The sequence below is a fragment of the Poeciliopsis prolifica genome, unplaced genomic scaffold, assembly GCF_027474105.1.
Source record: "Poeciliopsis prolifica strain line A6 unplaced genomic scaffold, Auburn_PproV2 SCAFFOLD017, whole genome shotgun sequence".
Classification (NCBI taxonomy): domain Eukaryota; kingdom Metazoa; phylum Chordata; class Actinopteri; order Cyprinodontiformes; family Poeciliidae; genus Poeciliopsis; species Poeciliopsis prolifica.
The window spans coordinates 6747501-6770422 of record NW_026562392.1 but is presented as its reverse complement, the minus strand read 5'-3'; the positions used below and the strand labels follow the sequence as shown (position 1 = coordinate 6770422).

Below are 22922 nucleotides of genomic sequence, written 5' to 3'. Positions count from 1 at the left end.
AAGAGCTGCTCACTGGGAGTTCTTACTTATAGCTTACCATTAGCGCGGCTTGCTTTGCTTAAAAAAAGCGATCCCTGGCTGAACTAACTAAAGAGCACAGAGACTTAACTGAGATTTCCAAAAGGCTGCCAACATTTCCAAACCCAGCCTGCTTAATGACTTGCAAAGGTTGAAATCTCTAAAAGACAGAGAAACAATAACTTTTAGTTCAGGCTTCCTATTGTTTGTTTAAAGTCCTGCTCTCTCCACACAGCCTGGGTGTACCGGACTTGTAGCAGCATGACATTTGTTTCCTTTCGATTAGCTTCTTATATCTCAGTACTTCTTCCAACTACTTAATCAACAAACTAGCAGCACCCAGAATGAAGAGAGTTGTTCTTATCACAATCTGGGAACCGCGACAGGGTTAGTGCTCATATCGAAAAAAAGATCCCATTTCTGAGTTTCTGCTTGGCTGGTCACCGAGTGAACGTACATTTTCTCTGTACATCTCTAAACAGATAAGAGATTTGTTTTAGATCATTTGTTTTGATCCAACATAAATCATACATATGATTTATGTTGGATCATAAATAAATATGATCTAACATATTTATTAATGTTAGATCATTTGCATGATCTTAGAACTCAATTCTAAGATCTTGATTTTATAATTATAAGCTTGTCATTGTATGAAAAAACGTATACTTTTTGTCACTTTTTTTTTTATGTCATTTTATTAGAAAAGTCGTACAAACAGTAGCAACATTATTAAGATCAAATATAACCAAAATTTAAAAGCCTTTTTTTTTTGTGGAAAACCTCAAAAAAAAAAATTCCTTGCTATTAATAAGGCCTTTGTGTCTTCACTTTCCACTGACGTCTGATTTCGTGTCGTCCTTGCCAGACCTTTTGTTTACTCCGCTGAAATACTTCTCTCTGAAGGCGTTGTGTCCCTGGTAGGGGATGAAGCGGGGATCTGAAAGATGAGCCAGGCTGTCCAGTTCCTGTAGAAACAAAACAATATCTGGGTTATTGTGCTTGCCATGTAAACGTTGAGCCAAAGTTCAAGCAACTGTTTCACGTACCTGTATAAAAAAGGTCAAAGAGGAGTATAACAGGTGGTAATTTTGTTTTTCTCTTAAGAAAAAAAAATATAAAAGAAAAAGAGAAACATTGTGTAGTTTGCCATGTTTACATTCTGAATGCATGACTAAATTATATCAACTGTTTCCTCCTTATAAAGACGTTTGTGTTGGCTAGAAGGTAGCTGCTGATCTGCAGAGGCATCGGGGGAGGAAGAGAGATGCTGGGAAGAGGAATAATGAGGTGAGTTGAGCTGGAAGTGCTGTAATATGTTTGTACCACCTCTCGTTTGCTCGCAGACGCTGCCAAGCAACCTGGAAACATTTTCCATGATCATTCAGAGGAAACAACCTCACCATGAACCCAAATTAAAGAGCCCATATTATGCTCAATTTACAGTGTGCATTGTTATTTTGGCAGTCCACAGAGAGAGTTTACCTCTTTTAATGTTAGGGGGGGAAAAACAAAAAAACTGTTTTGCTGTTGCACATCTTCTCACCAATTAGTAACACTTTTTGTTCCTAAAGGGCGGAAAGAAAAAAATAACAAAACATAATTCACTTCCCAAACGCTACATTTGAAATGGTAAAAAAAAAAAAAAAACTATGATAAAGACCACAGTCACAACCTTGTTGTGCTTAATGTTCACTATTGTTTTATTGTTTGCATTTTTTTCCCCAATGCAAACAATAAAATTCAGACTCAACAATGGAAGGACAATATCTCGAAAAGGTGTCATCCTAACAATCTCGATAATATCACCGTGCTCAATACCTACGTTCAGTCAGACTCAGACCTGACTGTAAAGAAAGCTGAAATGCTAAAGATGAGTCAAGTAGTTTGGATAGGAAATGACATGAGCAAGAAGAGATGGTAATTGTTAGTCCAAATTAATTTAGTTCATTCAGTGGTTTCCTATTTCTGGTGAGTCACGGCATCCTGCAGTTTCACTCAGTGTGTAAGAGCACCATATTATGGCTACGGCAGCATTATCAAGTAAAGCCAGTAAAATAAAATGACGTGGTGCAAAGCAGCGGCTTCCTGTTTCACAGTGAGTAAAACTAGAAATCAGCAGGAACTATGAGACCCCTTGCAAAAGAAAAAGCAGTAGTTTTTCTTTTTAAAGAAAGAAAATAGAAACTACAGTTGCTGTATATTTAGACAAGTCACAGAAGAAAAGCTTGGATTCAATGCAAACAATGGCGAAAGTGACGATGACGCAATCTCGTCTTCTGGGAAAGAGCAACATTGCCATCTCAAAAACAGGGCACACATTTATAAAATTACCAAGAACAGTTTGAATAGGAATAATTGCTTGAGTTTACATTTTGCAAACCATTAACATATTCGAGCATTTGGGTGGAGTCTCACTTCTGCAGACACCGATTACGATGCACAATATGCAGAAGGATGGAAGAGAGGAGTAAGGAAAATGTGTTTTTTTTATCAAAACTTATATCATCACTGTAATTTTAAACCAAAAAATAACACCATCACATGATTTTCAAACATTATACACTCCTGGACATGGCTGTCAATTTAAAAAATAATTTTAGCCTAAGGTATATTTTACTTTATTTCTCCAAAGAATAAACCCCTTTATTACCGAGCTTTTCAGTGTTGCTTCTCTCAATCTCTCAAGTAGCGTGATGTCACTTCTGCTCTTAAATTTAGTATTTTTTTTACTAAACTGAACCGAAATAATGGGTAACAGTTCATTTCTAAATTCACAGAAAAGCGACAGCTAAAACTGTAAATCACAGTTGAGTGTTTCTGTCTCTGGATGAAGCTAATTCAGACTTTTTTTTAAATCTATATGCTACTACTAGAAAAGCCACAAGCTTAGATTAGCCTGTTTCAACTCCTGGATGGAAAATATCAGTATTGACGGATATTTAAATTCACATGCAGAGAGTGGTCTGGAAACTGACATTTATAAATCAAACAAATCTTTTTCTGATTAGATATCAAATGTTAAAAGAAATAAGGCCATGTCATTTACCATTGAAACACAGAAAGAGCGTGAACACACACACACACACACACACACACGTCAAAGTGAAGCAAACATTTGCTTGGGAAACATCAGGCTGTGAAGCCTGATTAAAGCGTGCAGATAGGAGCACTCTGAAAGCCATTTGGAAAGAAAAGAAAAATGCAACCTGAGACAGATACCGCTCAGATAACATCACACAACTCTGTGTTTGTGTGCGCACGTTATATAGCGCCGTTCATGGGAGCAATTTTGTGGGTTTTGAAGTGGACTGGATGTCAGATCCAAAGACGGATTGTTTTCCATACGACGTGTGATTAAGCCATTTAGGGTTCCAGTATAAAAGAAACGAGCCAATCACAGCCAGATGGCGAGGATTTGCTGCAGACAGAAATACAGACACCATCACTTCCAGTGGGATGTCATGTGAAAACAAACACACATACTACATACCCATTCACAACATGCTTACATGGTTACACAAACGGAGCACTTCTGTAAAATACAATGACTGCCTTGAGGAACGGGGTGGCACACACGTGTTTTCACTTCATATGCATGTTTCTGCTTGAGCACACACACCTATACACACACACACACACACACACAAAAACATCAAACATTTCTGCTGCTCGCAAGATGTTAATAAGTAACAATAGGATCATTTGTAAAAAAGAAAAAAAAAAAAAAAAGACATAGATATAGATATAATATGGCTGCACTTCCAGAACAGAAAAAGAGTTAGAACCTGGCAGGTACATCAAAGGAGTGGATTTACTTTATTATCCCGGTAACACTTTATCTGACACTCACTGTTATAAAAATGACATAACACCCGCCATGAAGCTGAGGACGTTTTTATGAATGTTTACGACTGTTGTCATGAGGTGTCATGTTGCACTTTTAATGCAACTTTGCCTTAAAAGTGTCATTATTTACCAAATGACACTTCATGACAACAGTCATAAACATTTATAAAGACTCCTTCATTTTTATGTCAGCTTTATGACAGGGCCATGTCAGTCTTATGCACACCCCGTTAAATAAAGTGTTACCATTATTTCTATTGTATTAATGAATCATTTGACTTGACTGGGGCTCATCATATCACCCTTTCTCCATTTGACAACTGTGAAATGAAAAAGTGGTGACAGCACCTAATCTTTGCAGAGAGGACCTAGTAAAAGTTGTTTTGAGATCACAAACAATTTAACATCCTTTTCTATATTCTGAACCTAGTTTGTTGAATGAAAATGTAATGTAGTGATATGACTCCAGTAAATGATGTGTACCAGATGGAGGTCATTTGGAGTTATTTCAGTATTATAGGACTCATCGTTTGTCACATTTTGTGAGAGTCAACTGACCCAAACCAGGGATAGAGATCTAAATAATTATTTCAGAAGTATGCAAACGATCAGAAGCCATGAAAATATTTAGCAACATGAGCCAGGGCAAATCGACCCGCTCCGACTTAACTGCACTGGAACACACTGGGTTTTATTCAAGATTTACAAAAAGCATCGGACCAGTAACTCCTCGTATTCCAACTAGAAAAACATCTGAATTTTAATTCCCATAAACACTTTGGATTTCCAGCTTCCAGGCTGACATTTTTCCGCCAGCACTTACCTCTGGCTCCTTAATTTTTTCCATGGTGATTAGCCGCCGTGACGTGTGACTGGAGAGTGTCTGCTCGCAGTTACTGATGAGAAGAAGGCAAGGATGAAGAGGAACCATCTCCTCGCAGTACCTGGAAAACAGACACCAGGACACATTCAGGAAAGGTGCTTGTCCACAGAAAGCTGGACTGATTCATCACAAGTTTAAGTTATGAAAAGAAAAACTGAATGACTGGAAACATTTGAGTTGTTGGACTAAGCCAGGATTTACAGCAAGGTCTTATTTTCTCTGTGCTGCTCTCTTTCTCTAATAAACACCATCTGCTCCAGCAGTGCAGTGAGATCACAGCTTGTAAGCCTATGAAGGTTTTGTTGGGTGCGAAGAAGAAGGTGGAAAATGTGAATCTGAGCTGACAGGTTGACTGCTCGCTCCATCATCACCAGGCCAGTCCACGCTAAGGCCTATTAACCGAGCATGATGTATGCGTTTGCGCGCTTGTGTCAGTAGCACTTTCTCCACACCGCCACCGGCATAGCGACAGTCCCGACAAGTCGTAGCCAGATTTCGACATCATCGTTTCGCCCCGTTTCTTTGGCCGCATGTGGGACTCGCCACTGGTGGGGATGTTTGGTTGCTATGGGAACGGCTGGTGATGCAGCCAAAGGATAATTCTGCGTTGCCTATCAGAAAGAGTCAGTGCAGAGAGAGGAGTCTGACTTGTTTCTACAAGTCATCAGGACAATGATGGCCTTCTCGATCTTTTTCTCTTTTACAGTTTTGAGCACAAACAAAAGTTTTGTGGTGAGATCTTGGTGGTTCAATATTATGATGGATCTATACATCATCCAGCAGTCTGGATGATGTACCAGGTAGCCTGCAGCTAAGCTAACAGGCCACAGACAGCAGGTTTTATGCACCACACAATCTGCAACCAACTGGATCTCAACAATTGACTGATAGAGAAAATTTCAGGATCTCTAACCAATAAATGTTGTGCCGTCATGAGGTTCTGTATGTACAAAAATATATATATCTATATTTGTTTATAGGAACACATGCCTCCAAATTGAACATGCACAGGTTGACTGGAGACAGCTTTTTTAAGCTGCAGGTATAATGTATCATATTAAGCAATGCAGAGACAGCAGAAGAAAAATATTTAACAAAACGATCATTTAGTCTCAGTTGAACTCATAAAAAAGGCAGTTTTAACTTAAAATCCTCTATTTAATTAGCTTTGTATGATCAGTGTCAAAACAAACTAGTTTCATACACAATTCCTTCTGACTTTATTTGTAATTATAGGCACCAAGAGCATTGCACTATGTTTGAATCTTTGTTCAGGAGGGCATCCTTGACGCAATCTGTTTGGAAAACCCCCTTCACCTGCATCTTTTCATTAACTTGTTAAAGTCCAGGTGGCGTTTCCTCCCCTACAGCGAGGTTGAAACTGCTGATGAAGACGCAGAAACCATCAACGCTTTTTGAGATTGCCGCAATTTCGGAATAAGGAAACAACTCGATGCAGACATGAGGCCCGTTTCAGTTGTGTTACAGCAGGATGGCTGGTAGGAGCAGGAGGAAAAGTTTCTTAAGAGTGCAGCATTACCTTTAAACTGGAATTAGGTTTTACAGATTTGTTGTTTTCTAGCCATGTTTGAACAGACTTTGAAGTCCTGGAGACTGTATGGCGGAGTCCATCCAGTGTGAAGGCAACTTAAATCCTTGATCTATATCCCAATTTTACTAAATGTTTGTTAAAGGATTTGTTATGCATGACTTCCAAGACCAAGAACCAGTTAATCAAAAATAGAAAAAATGAAAAATCCTCAAACATCATTCTTTACACAAGTATTGCCTTTGTCCTGACAATGCACCATTTACATCTCAGCTTTGCGTATTTATGTTGCAGCTGGGTAACTTTATGGCAGAGATGACGGACGCAACGTCATCCATCTTTATCCTTTTCTCTACTTCATTTACTATTTTTCAGGGGCAAAAATGGAGGAAAGTTTAAGCAGTTCAACAAAGTCTAGATGCTGTCTTGGTGAAAGGACTTCATGTCACCTGTCATCACACACACACACACACACACACACTTACAGCTCTTTATTGTCATGAAGCGGCCAGACGTGCAGAGTCCCCACTGGTTCTGTCACAGCCACAATTTCATGCTTGCATATGTTGGTTGGAAGGGGCGATTGAAACCTGATCGCCCCTTAGAACCGCCAGATAGGGCCCAGGAGACAGGCTACGTCTGGCCCTACACACATACACACACGCAGACACAAACATTCACAAAACACAAAGGTCAGCCTGCAGACCGTAGAGACAGATAATTCATATATCTGTCCTGCCTGCTCGGCCTCGCGTGTTTATTTTGGCACAGGCCCGGTTGCCGAGGACTGATGGGATGACGTGTGAACATGATGGCACAAACATTAGCTCAAGTGCAAGACCACACACGCTCACGCATGTATGAAGATCCATACAGTTAAGCAAACTGCTGTTACCTTTTACGCTGAATGTGCTCCCTGCCTCTTCTAAAGCTACACGGCGTGCGATTATCTCATCTCCTCCAAAACCTTATAATCAGCGCTCAAAAAAAAAAATAAAAAAATACTGCAGGCCCTTTGGGCTTTTCCTGCCCAGAAGGGCCGTTGATGCTGAGGCCTGTTGCGGTTCGCACCTTTACAGCTGAACACCTGCACTCCTTCCCTTTGCTGCGTCGCATGGCGCTTCTAACAATGATGGACTTTGTTTCAGAGGAGCCATCTTGCTCAGACAACCTATAAAGCAGCTCGGTGGTGTCAGTTGTGGTTTGCCGAGGCCCAGCTGTATTGCTGGAAACACCTTGACACACCTGTACATTATTTTTGCGCAAACACTGTCATTTATTTACACGTGTGACTGGAGAGTGATTGTGACTCCACAGAAGGGCATGCTGGGAAAACTAGAGAGAAAGCATCACGAAGGTTCTTTGTGATACAGAGCTTTATTTTTAGTGTTAATGTGACATCTACCTTATCATAACGGGTAAAGTGAAGAGCTCATGTAAACTTTGTGCACAAAACGAACGAGAATCCAGCAGTCCGCGTTTATGGTATGAGGCTGCCCCCTACTGGTAACAGGTTTTATTGTTTTTCAAAACAACATTTAAGATACGTTTTCATTTTCACGAGCTTGCAAAGGTAAAATATTAATTCAAGTTGGCTTAAGGAAGAAATACTCAATATAGTTTCAATGATTTGATCATTAAAAAAAATCTGTCATGGTTTTTACCTAATAAACTAAATGTGACTCGTTTCTCTTTGTAAACCATTTGGATGATGATATACGTTATAAACTACTAACACTTCCTTCATATTCTCAAATTGAGCAAGTTGGTAAGTCGTTCCCCCCTGGTCAGGATTAGCTCATAAGGTTTCTATTTGTTGAATTTATCAATGCCTGCTGTGCTTTTTTTTTTTTTTTTAAAGCTTTCTGTTGCCCTCCTTGTGTATAAACAATGAATAAAGACGGCTTAATTGATTTTGCTTATACGAGGTTCCATTTTCATGGAAGCTCTATTTCCATCTATGAAACACTGATTTTCACATAACAAGCAGTACAAGCTCTCTTGACCAAAGAGTTGGAGCTATGGACGTCCTGGGACCTGAACCGGCTGTGTGTGTTGTTATTGGTAGATGAGATGGTGTATGTTACTCACTCTGGCCTGTACACAGGCAGCCAATAGACAAGCCTCCCACCCAAGACAAGATGGTGGGCGGAGAAGTTTAACAGATCTGTAAAGATGTCACTCAGGTGGTACGCCTGTGAGACCGGTACGTGGGACTCTGCGTATCTGTGGAAGAGATTTGAAAGAACGAGGGTTTAAGTCTTGCTGCAGAAAACTTTAAAAAGAAATGCATTTATTTGTACATAAAACTAATATGTAAAAGTCAGTTTATTCGTTGTATAAAATCATTGTAGTGCAACTTACAGCCCATCAGGGGATTTCACAGTGTCCTTATGGGAGCCAGTTCTTCTGGTTGACTCTCTAATCCCATATGGAGCTGAAAAAAAAAACACATGAAAAGCAACATAGTAAGCAACAAGAAAGCAAAAAGTTACATAAATTAATAAAAATATTTTTTTAGAAGCACAAGAAAGAGCATGTGAAACCTATTTTATGTTATAAATTTAAAACAGCTCAATGACTTTCTGTTAGAAAAGAAAAACACGACCCATTCGCAGATCCCGGTAGGAAGCTACAAGATTTTTATTTTTAATTGAAATGCTCAACATACCACTGCAAAAACATCAGTCCCGCAGCATCACACATGCTCCGCCATGCTTAACTGTGAGTGTGAAAAATTTTCCATTTCAATCCTTTTTCTGAGTGTTCATCGTCAAATTAAAAAAAAACTTTCAAAGATGTTTAAATAGCTGCATGATATTTTAATAATATAATATAATATTATTGCTTCTAATTTTGTAATATTAGAAGGATTCAGAAAACTTTTCCTCCTACTTGCTGTGTTTAAACTTATTCCTTCTGAACTGGACTAAGCGCCTTCTAAAATTCTGCAATCTTCGAACGAATGAACAGAGAACCTACGGTCAGTGATGATGGCGTCAAACAGAGCTGCGTTCCTCCACACCGGCTTGGACGCGTCAGACACCATCACGTCCACATACATGTCCTCTTTTCCGTACTGCCGGAGGTTGGCTCGGATATTTTCATCGGGTCCTCTCCATTTCTGGTTTTTACGACTGGACCGGCCTAGAGTGCAAGACAAAAGATGCAGTCAACACGCTTCAAACGGGACATTTTCAACAGCAGTAAAAGGTATAAAAAATAAATCAGACACATGATGCGCTAACTGCCGCTGAGAGAAGAGCCGCACCTTTTCCATGAATAGTGTTGTAATCGATGTCTGTTCCACACACGTATGCTCCAAAATGAGAACACGCAACCAAAAGGCTTCCTGCGACCAAATGAGGGAGATGATGAAAACCAATTTCTGACGCAGTGTCTGTCCAAAGCTGCATGCTTCAGAGCTCTTACCTGTGCCTACGAATGGGTCATAAACAAGGTCGTTGTCTTTGGCCATTGCGTGGTTGGCCATGATGAACGACAGGCCGGCGTCCATGCTGGTATTCCCGATGAAATGTCTGTTCTTCACGCTGTAGGAGCGAATCAGTTCCCGCTGACCGTCTGCTATCTGAAGCGCAGGTATAAAAATGAAATCACATCAGTTTAATACAATAAAAAAGGGTAGATTAATCTACAGCACCTTCCAAAAGTATTCATTCCTCTTGATTGTTTTGCAACCACAAGCTTAAATATATTTTAAAGTAATTAGACTTAGACTTAGAGATTCTAAGTCTAAGTCTAATTATTTTAAAGTAATTGCAGGGAAAGATGGAACGTCTTGGCTCAACACCAATGTATGTTGAACCTTTTACATCTGTAAAATTGAGAAAAACCTATTTCTCTTTCCCTCCCACTAAAGTAGGGGTATCAAACTCCAGTCCTCAAGGGCCGGTGTCCTGCAACGTTTAGATGTGCCTCTGCTGCACCACACCTGAACAGAATAATAGCAAGACTCTGGAGAACTTATCTACACAAGGAGGAGGTAATTAAGCCATTTCATTCCAGTGTTTGTTACCTGTGGCACATCTAAAAACTGCAGGACGCCAGCCCTTGAGGACTGGAGTTTGACAATTGTGCACTAAACAATCCTTCATTGAAGACAACAGTCGAAGGACTAATATTTTTGCAAAGTTTCTATTTCTCACCCATCTGCCGAAGTAGATGTAGTTTGGATGCTCAGGGATGTTGTTGGGGTCGGTGCCATAGTCCTCCATCAAACAGAAGATGTGCTGAGGGTTCTTCAGGCTCACAGAGCCTTCAAAGGGAAGATAATCCATGGCCTAATGAACAGAGCAGGATAAACATGGAATTAATACAATGTACAACCTTTGAATGTGAAGGTAAAAGGCATTGATACTCACATCAATCTTTTTAATTCTGTCCGTAAACAACAATGTTTTATTGAAAGTGTAGACATTCATTCTGTACGAAGAGCCTTTCTGCATGTAGGGACTCTGCAGCGAAAGAAATCAAGGAGAATAAAAGGAGATCAGAAGTAGAGTTGCTAAGGGTAAACTGTGCTTTATATCAAAGCTAACTCACCATTTTCTCTGGTGGGTAGTTTAACAGGGATGTCCTGAGTTCACTGTATGTTCTTCCATGGCCCCAGAGCTCAAAAGCAGACCTGTGCAGACAAGATGGGGGAGTCACTTTTTTTTTTTTCTCACTAAAGATCTCTGCGAGCAGAACACACACACTTACTTTGCACAAACAGATCTGGCCATCACGGTGCGAACATCTTCCTCTGACAAGCAGTCCAAGCACCAGAAAGGAGACTAAAAACAGCAGAAAAGAAACGTGGCAAATGTGAGGACGATGCAAAGATGCTCTAATCTAAATCCCACCCAACCATCAGTTGACCTGCAAAACGTCAGACAAAAAGATCAGAGAGCACACGGTGACCTCTGACCTGCTCTTTGAAGTCTCCACAGGGACGGAATGGTTTCAGTCTGAGAGCCAGGAGAGCCTTAATCTCCTATTAGAATCAGGGCAAAACTGATGAATATGTCAAGACATTATTGATTTAACAGAAATTATGACACGCAAACAGAGAACTACATAGACATGGAAAATATAGAAAAAGACACCAAATCAATTTCTTGCCCTCTGTCTTCAACCCACCAACCTTCCCCCTTTTAAAATCTGCCAGATTCTTCCACTCTGACATAAAAACAAATTGAAACTTCAGAAAAAATTTGCACATAACCTTCAAGAAATGCTTAAGGGATGTTTCTCTAAAGGCTCCAAAATGAAAATTAAGTTCAACCATCAAAAAATGTTCTATAAAGTTTAAATCAAACAAGTTGAAGAAAACTTTCAGGGAAATTTTCCACATTGCTCAGTTAAACTGCTCCCAAGCCCACTCTGAATAGCTTTTATCCCTGGGTAAATATTCTATGATTTGTATCCATCATGTATTTGAGAAATAGTGAAAGGTGTGGTAAACTTTCTTGGAGTTTCTTTAAAGATTACATCCTAAACGTCGAGGACAACTTTTAGGTTCTCTAAGGTGAAATTACGCATTTTGGAACCATTTAAGCCTTCAGGAAGGATCCCTGAACAGCAGGAAAACTTTAGGGATTGTTCTTTAAAGCAGCTTTAGAGGCTGTTTTATGAAAAATTTAATTACCTTAAAACAAAGCTAGTCCATATTATTTAAAAAAGAAAATTTAACCTCCCACTGACATCTATAGACATATGAATGGAAATAAACTTTAAGATCAAGCATTAGTGGATTATCCACAAATATAGAAGAGAAATATTTCAATGTGTTATTATTTTGTAACCACTCCATCTTAAATCAGCAGCTTTAATCTGCGTATATCGATTCACTCAGACTTACTAACATTCCTGTCACATTAGCATTAAGCTATTATATTATAATACCACACCATAATAGAGAGGAGCGGGTCAATTAGCAACTACCTGCAAAAACAATTTATCACCGGAAGCTCAACAAACAGTAGGAAAATAGTTTCATCGTTACCGGTAACCTAAAATCCAGATGGTCTTGAGCCAGATGGAAGAGATACTGGAGGCATGATTTGCTACCGGAGGCGGCCATGGCTGGTGCGGGTTCAAAATAAGTCCGGCCAGAAACAGGAATGTGCACAAAAGGTGCCGCTTGGAGGTGACAATGTAACCATAAAAGGCAGAGGTATGTACGCTCGGTTTCTGATGATACACTCTCTAATATGTAGAGGTTGCTGATTTGGTTCTACATTTTAATGAACATTTGTGCCATTATAAATCGTGTTCCTAACTCGGAATATTTATTAACCTGCATGAAATCATTTATCTTTAAATAAGAACCTTATGAATCAAATGCACGCAATTTTTTACTTGCTTTACGAGGCGGGAAAGGAAAGATTCCCTCCTCTCCACAGTACTTTAATCAGCTTTAAGTTATTTCATGACCAACAGGTACGAGGCCTTTTTTTTCACGGCGGTCTGTGATTGGCTGCCCGGAAGTGCCCTCGTCCCCACTGGCCGGGACAGGCGTCCATCAGATGGGCTTTTGCGTGTGGATCTATGGATCCGCTGTGCTGCGGCTGTCAGCAAAACTGCAACCCAATAAAGCACGTCGGGTGGAGAACCGGGCAGTACCGGAGTCTGGCTGCGTGTCGAGAGGTTTCTGCCGGCCAGGTGAGATCCGAATCTGTCACCTGAGAGTTGGAAAATCAACTCTCTGATGTTATGAAAGGTTAACGAAGCAATTATTGGTTAGAAAAGAAAGGGAAGTCCGATCAACCATAGATTGTAGTTGTAGTTTTATTTTTCCCTACTAGAACATCTTGCATTAAATTGCATTAATATGTCACATGAAACTGGACAGATTGCGACTTCCGGTGGTAATTTGCATTAAAATTAAGATGCTAAAAATATTGATAATAAAAGACTCGTTTTATTATTTGTTAAATGGCAGGATAATGACAGATTTGTACTCGCGATTTTAATATGCACGCACAAATTCAGATGTCTACTTACTTGCATTACACATGTATTTTTTAGTACTTGGTTGATTTGTGTAGACTTTATGCCATGTTTATCCTTCCACAACCTTCTCACAATAGTTTTCAGGACCCATTCATCTTGACACAACAGCATAGGTTACACCAACTATGGGCACACACACAAACACATTGTCAACATTGTCCACAAATTTTCTTTGAGATCAGAGCTTTGCGATGGAAACACCATAATATTGCCTCTAAGCCACTTTGTAATAGTCTCAATATATCGCTAGGAATTGCAAAGTCTCTTTCTCCTTGTATTCAGAAATGAAGGGAGTGAATAATGGGGACCAACAGCCAGAGGAGCGACTTTAAACCCGAGGTCGACCTCAACCGCAACGCTCCCCCTCGGAGTGACGATGACAGAGCCATGTCCAGCGTTTCCGTCAAAGGCCTCAAGGAAAACTGGCAGAAGTGGTCCAGTGAGCACCAGGAGAGCCAGAAGCTCAACCCCTTCAGCCATGACACCAGGCAGACTGTGGTGGTCCTTCAGAGGGGACAGGATGATTACGGGAGACCCCAGCAGGGGTCCCTGACTGAGAAACGCGGGAAGGAGGCTCACACACACATCGGCAGGGAGGTCCAGAAGCTGTGCGAAGTGATAAGGGACATCGGGGAGCACGGCGGGAAAGGGATCACGGTTGAATTCGGGAAGCTTTTTGAGCATTACGTGGCCATCTCCAATACACTGGTGGGAATTCTTTTACGGGCCAGAAAACAGGGACTGGTGAACTTTGAGGGGGAGATGCTGTGGCAAGGAAAGGACGATCATGTCGCTATCACTTTGTTGGAATAAGCACTTTTTGGGATTTGTGTTGATGTCTTGATTCGTGTTGAGAAAAGTGACTTCAAAGAAAAGAAAAGAAAATCCCCTACCACCCTTGATTTGTAATAAAAAGTTGTTTTAGATCAGCACAAAGTGAAGACACAAGCAGGTAGAATTATCATCAACATTTCCACCATAATTTCAAGAGAACAGGACAGTGAAGGTCAGATACTTCCCAAAATGAAGATTTCCCCAAACATGCTCAAAACACTTTTATTAAAGGTTATCGGCTCGCTGTAATGAAGGTTAATAGTTTATGCATTTATGAGGAAAAGAAAATTGTGCAGAAATAATTTCACACATTTCTTTCCTGAATAAATTCAGAACCAATAACAATTACATTTTTTTTTTTCATGAAGGATTACAAGTCTCAACAGCAGTTTGGTCTAGTTGGGTCTGGACTTTGACTAGGCTGTTGAAACATCTTGATGTTTTTTTTTTTCTCTCCGAGCCATCCAGTTGCAGATTTACTGCATAGTCCTGAAAAATACTCAGTTTGAGGCTAACTTCATCTGTTCTAATCTAATCTTACAATTCACTCTATATTGCTACAATGTATTTGTGAATTCATGGCCAATTCAGTGTGAGGGTGCACTGGCCTCCAGAAAAGCCCAACTCATCACCCGTCTGCCACAAATGCTTAGTATGAGATTTCCTCTCTAAAAGAACTGAGGATGCTCCTCGTCCCCACTACTGTACTTTACTGTCCTACGTCTGGCGATTAAAACAACTTTGTTATTAAATAATCCACTCAAGACATTGCTTGCTGCTGTACGCCTATAAATGCATGACAAGAACCATACAAACCCGGCCACATTGAAGTCCACAGCTTTATGATGCACTGAATCTATAATCAGAGGTAGATGGTCCTGAGCCAAAGGAGAAGACAAACCCACGGCTGACAGACAACCCGGTGCTATAGGATGAACCTGATCCGACCAGGACCAGAACCTATGTGTTTATTACAGAGGTGCTTTGTAGTTGCACTGTCATGATGATTGGTTTTGGGTTTTTTTGTACCTTAACAGCATTAAGATGTACAGTGAAATAAAAGCAATGCTTTTAAAATGTGACACCAGCGAATTTGACTTTTTTAAGAAACTGTAAAAATATGGTGAAATGTTTTGAGACTGACTGAAATGTGAATCAATACCGATTTGTCGCTGTCTAGATCTTTTTTGTCTGCTACTGTATCTCTAACATATTGATATGAAACTTTTAAAGTCTTTTATAGAGATCCATCAAGTTTTTTAAAGCCCCAATAGATTAGCACTGAGATAAAAGTAGGAGGACTTTGTGTGCCAAAGTTAACCTTACCACCAATCTTCTGTAGCTTAATCCTCGCATTTCCTGCAGAATGTAACTTGTTCATCACTGTCCTACTTTACATCACAGCTGCAGCCAAAATGCTGTCCATAAAGACTGACACAATAACATTTGTGAAAAAAAACAAAACAAAAAATAAGTTGTCCGTCTCAAAACGTTTGGCCACAACTGGACGCACTTTTAAGTTATAACCATGCAATTCAATAAACATTTTCAAGTCATAATTAACCAGTATGTACAATCAGAGAAACGTTTGACAATAGAGGCCACGGGATGATAACTCATATGACTTCTGATCCTCAAAGCTCCCAACTGGCTGAACGGGTTGAGTTACGAGAAAGAATGAGGACTAATGAAGATCACAAACAACCCGTTAGAAGCAACATTGTTTATTCTGAATTAATGATCAAAAGTGCATATTGGTTGTACAAAACATGCTCTTGTGCCCTCACATTTACCTTCAGTTCATACAAAGTAATAAAGGATGACAATACCCTGACATTTGATAAAACTGATTAAACATGGATGGCTTCTGAATTCAAATGCTTCAAAACTGATTCTATCAGCTGGATAGAATCACACACTTACAAAAAAAAAACAAGTCTGCCATAAAATTAGTGTTGGTGCTTTTCTATTTTGAATTATGTGTATTCTGTAAATATGCTTTTGTTTGAGGTAAAGCAGACTTTCACAAACTGGTAGTCAGTATTAATGTACACCTTTCGCACATACCGCCTGTAAGCAATATACAGTATATTGACATTTCTTTTTACACATTGTAATCATTTTAAGTATATCCAGTGCATTAACTGATCATGTTGTACAGTACCTGAATAATCAGAGCAATATTTTGAGGATTACACATGTAAAACAGGCAGCACAGCTCATATATTCAGTGGATAAATTTAATACATTTTTGTTCACATGCATAACCTCAGCTTCACAATGCAGGTATTCTGAAATGACAGAAAACCACACAGATTCTATTGATGATTATTTTTGTTCTACCATTGCATTTTAAAATCAAATCATCTTTCAGTTTTGATCAAATCAGAAAAAAGCTAATTGGTCCATAGCCAATGGTTCTCTCTAAGATGACAGGTTAATAGAGAGCTTTGATACCCCACTCGTCCTGCGGCATCTTTCTGGCACTTTGTGAAGAAACCAAGAAATACTTGTCCTACAGGGCATCACACGCGTTTAAAATAAAACACTGTCCTTAACTTTTTCCAAACAAGAAAGAACAATCGGATCACGTTTCCGCCAACATGGCAGCATAAAACATAGGAAGGGCAATTGACGCCACTTGTTTAAAATTTACTGAAGGACAGAAAGGATCCAGAGTTCAATGTGTCTCTACTTTAGAGTTGAGAAGCTGAATCAGCTGATCTGCCTGCAAAACATTCGACAGTAAAAGAAGATGTTAGCGGTTTCCATTTAAAATAAAAACAACAATAAAGACATATTTGATATCTCTGATGACAGAGGCCCTGGGTAAAGCACTTATTTTTAGCAAACCTAAATTCAAAGTTTTTCTGAACCTTACCGTGACAAACCAATAGGAGTTGAGTCTGTAGATGAGGCGCGACATGAAGCCCATCTGACTGACTGGTGCCAGAACATGAAGGTGTAAATGTGTGACGGAGCAGAACGGTGGCCAATGGAAGCCGAACCTGCACAGGAAACATGTGAAGTAACTACTGTCACACCTGTTGCACATAACATATGTCACTCTTTAAAAGACAATCCTCGAAATGTACCGCCGTACAATACTGGATGTTGCTAACCTGACATCAGTGAGATCGGTCACGTTGTGTTTTTGCAAAACAGCCTTCCCGATGTCAACCATTTGCTTCACTGGAAACAACAGGAAAAGAAATTAGTTTGTTGACCGTATGTGCAGATAAAAAAAAAGGAAACAATACATGAATGAGTGACCTTACCTAAAGGCACGTGTTGTATGTTGAGTGATTTACAGTTTCCAACATGTTTGATTGGGACAACCAGGTAATGATGTGGAGCTCCGGGTTTAATGTCCCTGAAACAGCAAATATCTTCATCCTGCAAAATATTTATTTCACAAAAACCTGAAATCACCAGTCTGTGGTTTATAATCAGCCACATGTTGCTGGCCGGTTCCTTTGAAGGCTCGAAATATTCAGAAATGCACGGATTTCAATGGAGGTATCTTCCGTGTCTGGATAAGAATAAAAACAGTAAAATGTAGCGTGGAAAACGTAATTTCCTAAAACTGTTAAATGTTCAATGGGTATTGATCCTTTATCAGTCTGCTAATTTATCATCGATTTATTAAGCAATTTCCCCCTTGGAGATCAATAAATGATATTGTCTTCTATTGTTCCTCCACCTGTTCATCAATTCATTCACACAGAATTAATCTTTTCAATTATACATGCATCGTATCTATCCATCTATCTGTCCACCTTCCATCTGCAGTCAGATAATCATCACTATCCATTATTCAATCCATTAGTCTATCGATCAATATTCCATTTTATCCATTATTCACCCATCCATTGCTCATCTTCTGCTTCAGATTAACAGTGACTCAATCTTTATGAACTCAGACTAAAAGATCCTGAGAAATCTGAAAATCTGAGTCTAGAAAAGGGTGAAACGTCACCGCAGCATTTTACTGCGTGACCTTTTGACTTGAAACAGGAACAGGAAGCTTGTTTTGACCAGAGGGGACGGGAGACGCGCCTCACCCACACGATGGACCATTAACACAACAACTACTGCACGACAGGTTCACTGATCCGCAAGACGCATTCGCCTAAAACATCTTAAATCCCACCGCGTCAGCATGTCTTTAGACAGCCTGCTATCAAAAACAAGCTAAAGCTAGCTGACTCTCAGCCACACATGAAGCAGGAAGATAAAGATTCTCACTCTGTGGAGGAGCTCTGTGTCCATTTCATTGTTTGCAATCCTGCAGAAGACGCACTTGTCGTTGTAACCGTCCGCTGGCCCGCAGCTGGCTCTGTCTGTGGCGGTGGAGGAGGGCTGGGAAGAAGTCTGACTCTCGGCCATTGCTGGGCAACATGAACCGTCAAAGCTAAGACCGGAAAAGTCGATCCCAGATGCTCGATTCTGGGTTATTTATAGATGTATTTATTCTGGCGCAGTAGTGTCTTAACTTAACCGTAGATTAACAAAAATAACAAAATAACTGAATCATGTGTATTTTTATCCTCTCCCCCAGATGAAAACAGGAACAGAGCTTTGACAAGTTTTTCTCTGCGCATGCGCGACTGGGGAAATGATTTTATAGGTCTATGTTTGGCCAGAAAATGTTGCTGCTGTTGTTGCTCTATTTCTATATCCTTGTGTATAAAAGAAGTTTTAAAAAAAATACACCTAAATATGTTTAATATTTAGTAATACACATATTTAATATCAACAGCTGTTCATTTTGATATTAGATCTTAGTCTCAAAAGAGGCAAATGGCATGAGTTATTTTGAAAATGTTTTGGATGAAGTGGAGAGGTCCATATCTGGTTCATCAGGAGACAAAAACCTTTGACCATAAACAAAAAAAAATTAATGCTAACTGAAGCATCCCTAAAGTAAGTTTTTATCAGTAGCATTTAAATTTTTATAATTTCTAATAAATCAGAAATATGTTTGCAGTGAAGATAATGGTGCTGGAAAAATATTTAGCTGCACTTTGTTGCTACAACTTTGATTTTAACATAATGCTTCATAAATCTATTACAACTAACCCTCCACTGGTGGCATGACTTCTGGTGCACCAGAAACCAGAAATGTCTGTTAAGTCGTCTGCTGACGGTTCAACAGCCAGATATAAATGGGATATTGTCAAATGTTCATGATACAAATTACTCTTAGATGAAACGGCTTAATAAATGCATTTTAGATTGTGAAACATTTATGTCTTATTTTAGAACATGCAGAAGGACAATAAAACTCAGCCTATTTTTCTTGTCACATGCTTACAAATACATAATATTTAATACTTTTGTTAACGATAGAGAAAAAAAAATGTTTTCAAAGTTCTACAATACTAAATACTTCATTTTGTTTTCCTGTAAGTAGACTTGAGGACTGGAACAGGCGACCCCTGCTTGTTGCGTTATTGTATATTTAGTGTTTGACTGGAGAAATAAAATCCTGAAGTTGCTCCCTGGTGGACGAGTTGCTCATAGTGTTGGGTTAAAATCCCTCCCTGGTTTCTTCATGGAGTTGCATGTTCCTCTGTGCATGTCGAGCTTCTCATCCAGCTCCCAAAAACGTGACTGTTAGGTCAGCTGGTTACCCTAAATCATGGAAGTCTGCGTGTGCATCCATTGTTTTGTCCAGATGAACTGAACTGTGATGAACTGGCAACCAGGAATAGACAAAGGACGGATGAAACAAAAAAAAACCCTCCGTGTTCCTGCCAGAACAGATAAGAAGGCAAAGAGAAAAAAATATATAAAGAGACGGCCACCAATTGAAAGCAATTAATGATGCGTCTGTCATGTTTCATCTGTTGTTTTCTGAGGGTGACATCATTGATGTCCTAACCTAAACCGCCTGATTCATGGAGACGTTCGAGTTCTGGCATGATTAATGAACAGACAGCTGTATGCTGTGGATTCGTTCATCAGAGTGGAAAACTTGTTCGTAAGGTGCATTTTGGGAAGTTAATTGTCTCAGTGGTAACATTTTGATGCGGTCTCTAAACAAATTAAAACATCTTTTCATCATCTCAATTTTAGCAAAAGTCTTAAATTAAACCAATAACTACTGTATAAAAGATAGTGTACTTCAATTTATTTATTGTGTTATGTTACATTTGCTCATCCGTGGGTTTTAGAAGCAAACTAAACAATAGCTTTTTTTTAAAGCTTAACAGACTCTCCTTCATTTGTCTTGTCTAATTTATTTAAGTCTAAAATCTCACATTTTCTGTGAGATTCTTGAATGTTACTCACTGAAACTATCAGAAACCCTGTGATCTTCCCCCAATAAAGTAATTCCTCTGAACTAGAGCACAACTAAAACAATATAATGTTTTTAAATATCTGAGATCTAATGTCTTTTTTTATATATATATATTGAAAGATATTTGCCAGATACAATTGGTTCTATTTTACTCATTATACACAGTAAAATAGAAACTTAAAATGTGGAGAAAAAAAACAAACATGTGGTGCATTCTGAAATATAACATGATTTCCATGATAACATGATAACTGAGCTGTTATTATTATTATTATTATTTTCTTTTTCGGCTGAAATGGTGCAAACATTTCTGAGTGGAGAAAAAGAGTTTTCACTGAGAAATTGTGTTGCTAAACTGGCTTTGGCCAGCAGGGGGCCTCATGTGCGAGCAAATTAGCTTGCACATGAGTTTTGCAGAATAATTTACTGGGGGGAATATAAATGACATTCTGTATTTTGGATCCATTTTAGACTGCTTCGTCTGTCCGTTACACTTTGGCTGCTCAAAGCTAGAGTGATATACATCGCACCTTCTATGTTATTTTTTTTTTTAATTTATGTTTTGTTTTTGTTGAGGTATGACAATAAGAAATGTCAATGATTCACTTAGCTGAACATTTTTCATTTATTCAAACTTTAGCAGTGACAGTGTCAGCTCCACCTCATCAGACATGTAAACATTTAAGTAAAACCGACCAGAAAGACACTCTAAAGAGCTTGCTTGCTGAAGTGCATTGGAAAAAAAAAAGAAAAAAAAGTAGATGTATATACATGTATTTTTAAATACATGTATAAACATGTATTTAAAAATTAAAACATTGCAAAAACTGTGCAAAATACGTATTTCCCTAAAAGGAATCCTTACATGAACAAATGGCACTTAGGAGAAGAGCAGCGGCCGTTAACTCGTAAGTTTTGTTTCCTCATAAATGCCTCGCCCCCTTGCCATTACAGATTTATTGTGGGTTTTTCTTTTTCACTGGATTTACTGGCTCCTCAGTCCTTGCAGTTGCAAGAGCGCAGATGCACAGGTTTAGGTCCTCTCCTATTACAGTGTCTGCACCATAAAATAAATTGTGATGAAGTCATTCTCATGAAGTAAAAATAAATAAAGACAATCAAAACTGGCCACCGCCAGGACAAAGCTTCTAACGGCTCCTTCACCAGTTTCGCAATGAGCTTTTCATGTCTCCTCTTGTCTCTAAGAGTTGCATTTCCACCGACTGGAATAGGAACACACAGAACCGGTCCTCAGAACCGGTCTCATAGGCTTTGTGCACCATGTGGGATGCCCTCATGCAGGTGTAGTGGAGAGAGCTCATGCTCCTCTCTGGTTGGGTTTTGAGGCGTCGCAGCCTCATTCAGTCCTGCACGGTGCAAACTTCAATGTCCAGAACAGTAAAGTCCTCGTGCATGGACAGAGGAGCGTTGTGACAGGTGGGAAAGGAAAAGCTTGCATTGCGGTACAAATCTGCGTCCAGCCAGAGGGCAAATCTGCCCCTAAAAAAGAGAAAGCATAGACATTTAGAAGAGGAATCTGTGAAATATATTGCAGCACATTGGGAAAGATTTGCCAACTGGAGACCCAAACAGGAACTGAGCCTGCCCTCCTCCACCAGTCTGCAGAGATTCCCTGCTGCCACTCAGAAAGCAGGAGTTCTCTCCACTCCACTTGTATTCCTAAAGAAAACACAGATAAACGACATAAACAGTTCTAGCTTTAAATCATTTTTGTTATGTTCTTCTTCAATCTATATCTTTTGCTTACATCGATAAAAGAACCAATGTGTCAATCCAATTAGTAGTGTTAGCATCACATACTTATGTTTCCCTAACAGGATCATGTTAAGAATGACAACTGAAAGTGTGAACTTTAATTATTAGTTATGCTACATTCAAAGACGTCTCTGAGAATAAAAATAAAATCAGCTGCGATGATCTGCGACAGGGATGCAGAAGGATGCAACAAGTTGCTAAAAAAATAAATGTCACTTTTCTTTCTTTCTTTTTCTACTTGTGTCTGCTCTTGTATGTGCTCATGTTGCTTCCAAAACATCTTTGGAAGCAAAGTATGTCTTTGAAGCGAACTGTGCAAAGTCTATTTCTTTCGTAACGATTCCCACTCTCTTGAGCAAATGAAGTTAATTTCACTTCCACATACAGCTCCATACAGTCACTGCCAGCGTGAAGCGTGCAGATATTTCCCTGCCTTTTCCTGATAACTCCTGATTTCTCTGTGTTATTCTGAACTCTGTTGCTCTGCATATACTGCATGCTCTCTAGAAGCGCCTGTCAACAATTACTTTGAAAAGTGGGAGTGCTCCACTTTCATTAGTGGGGAAACTCGAGCTCCCTGGAGAGCTCTGCAAATGATCGTTGATTTTAGTCCTGATGGGAAAAGCTGCGCCTGCTTCCGGGATTTGGAGAGAGGGAATACGCAGGATGTCCATATAAAGGAATGTGGC

The 22922-nt window shown here is 39.4% G+C and overlaps 3 protein-coding genes across 4 annotated transcripts; 1 reads left to right on the top strand and 2 right to left on the bottom strand.

Annotated features, from left to right (window-relative positions):
* Nucleotides 1-738: 738 nt before the first annotated feature.
* On the bottom strand, nucleotides 739-12388 carry trmt11 (tRNA methyltransferase 11 homolog). Its single transcript, XM_055041797.1, has 13 exons — nucleotides 12307-12388; nucleotides 11230-11295; nucleotides 11022-11095; nucleotides 10863-10944; nucleotides 10682-10774; nucleotides 10466-10600; nucleotides 9732-9888; nucleotides 9571-9651; nucleotides 9282-9446; nucleotides 8664-8736; nucleotides 8391-8525; nucleotides 4691-4811; nucleotides 739-986 (listed from the first exon to the last, which is right to left on the bottom strand). Exons 1-13 carry the CDS (start codon nucleotides 12382-12384, stop codon nucleotides 846-848), a joined length of 1401 nt encoding a protein of 466 aa, XP_054897772.1. The 5' UTR covers nucleotides 12385-12388; the 3' UTR covers nucleotides 739-845.
* Nucleotides 12389-12759: 371 nt separating this feature from the next.
* On the top strand, nucleotides 12760-15232 carry si:dkey-29b11.3 (actin-binding Rho-activating protein-like). Of its 2 annotated transcripts, none has more exons than XM_055042126.1 (2): nucleotides 12760-12965; nucleotides 13599-15232. In XM_055042126.1, exon 2 carries the CDS (start codon nucleotides 13617-13619, stop codon nucleotides 14127-14129), a length of 513 nt encoding a protein of 170 aa, XP_054898101.1. In that variant the 5' UTR covers nucleotides 12760-12965; nucleotides 13599-13616; the 3' UTR covers nucleotides 14130-15232. The 2 variants fall into 2 exon arrangements, with proteins under 2 accessions (XP_054898101.1, XP_054898102.1); XM_055042127.1 differs by having other exon boundaries at nucleotides 13567-15232.
* A 626-nt stretch (nucleotides 15233-15858) lies between these two features.
* On the bottom strand, nucleotides 15859-19226 carry hint3 (histidine triad nucleotide binding protein 3). The gene is made up of 5 exons (XM_055041782.1): nucleotides 18399-19226; nucleotides 17429-17546; nucleotides 17273-17342; nucleotides 17032-17158; nucleotides 15859-16878 (listed from the first exon to the last, which is right to left on the bottom strand). Exons 1-5 carry the CDS (start codon nucleotides 18537-18539, stop codon nucleotides 16831-16833), a joined length of 504 nt encoding a protein of 167 aa, XP_054897757.1. The 5' UTR covers nucleotides 18540-19226; the 3' UTR covers nucleotides 15859-16830.
* Between the last annotated feature and the right edge of the window lie 3696 nt (nucleotides 19227-22922).

Excerpts from the sequence above, each read along its gene's own strand:
- trmt11 (XM_055041797.1), bottom strand. The coding sequence starts at position 12,384 with ATGGCCGCCTCCGGTAGCAAATCATGCCTCCAGTATCTCTTCCATCTG. Across the intron at positions 10,775-10,862 it reads ACTACCCACCAGAGAAAATG|AGTCCCTACATGCAGAAAGG; the intron begins GTGAGTTAGCTT and ends CTTTCGCTGCAG. Across the intron at positions 8,737-9,281 it reads TGACGCCATCATCACTGACC|CTCCATATGGGATTAGAGAG; the intron begins GTAGGTTCTCTG and ends TTTTTTTTTCAG.
- hint3 (XM_055041782.1), bottom strand. The coding sequence starts at position 18,539 with ATGGCCGAGAGTCAGACTTCTTCCCAGCCCTCCTCCACCGCCACAGAC. Across the intron at positions 17,343-17,428 it reads CATACAACACGTGCCTTTAG|TGAAGCAAATGGTTGACATC; the intron begins GTAAGGTCACTC and ends TGTTGTTTCCAG. Across the intron at positions 17,159-17,272 it reads ACCGATCTCACTGATGTCAG|GTTCGGCTTCCATTGGCCAC; the intron begins GTTAGCAACATC and ends TTTCCTGTGCAG.
- si:dkey-29b11.3 (XM_055042126.1), top strand. The coding sequence starts at position 13,617 with ATGGGGACCAACAGCCAGAGGAGCGACTTTAAACCCGAGGTCGACCTC.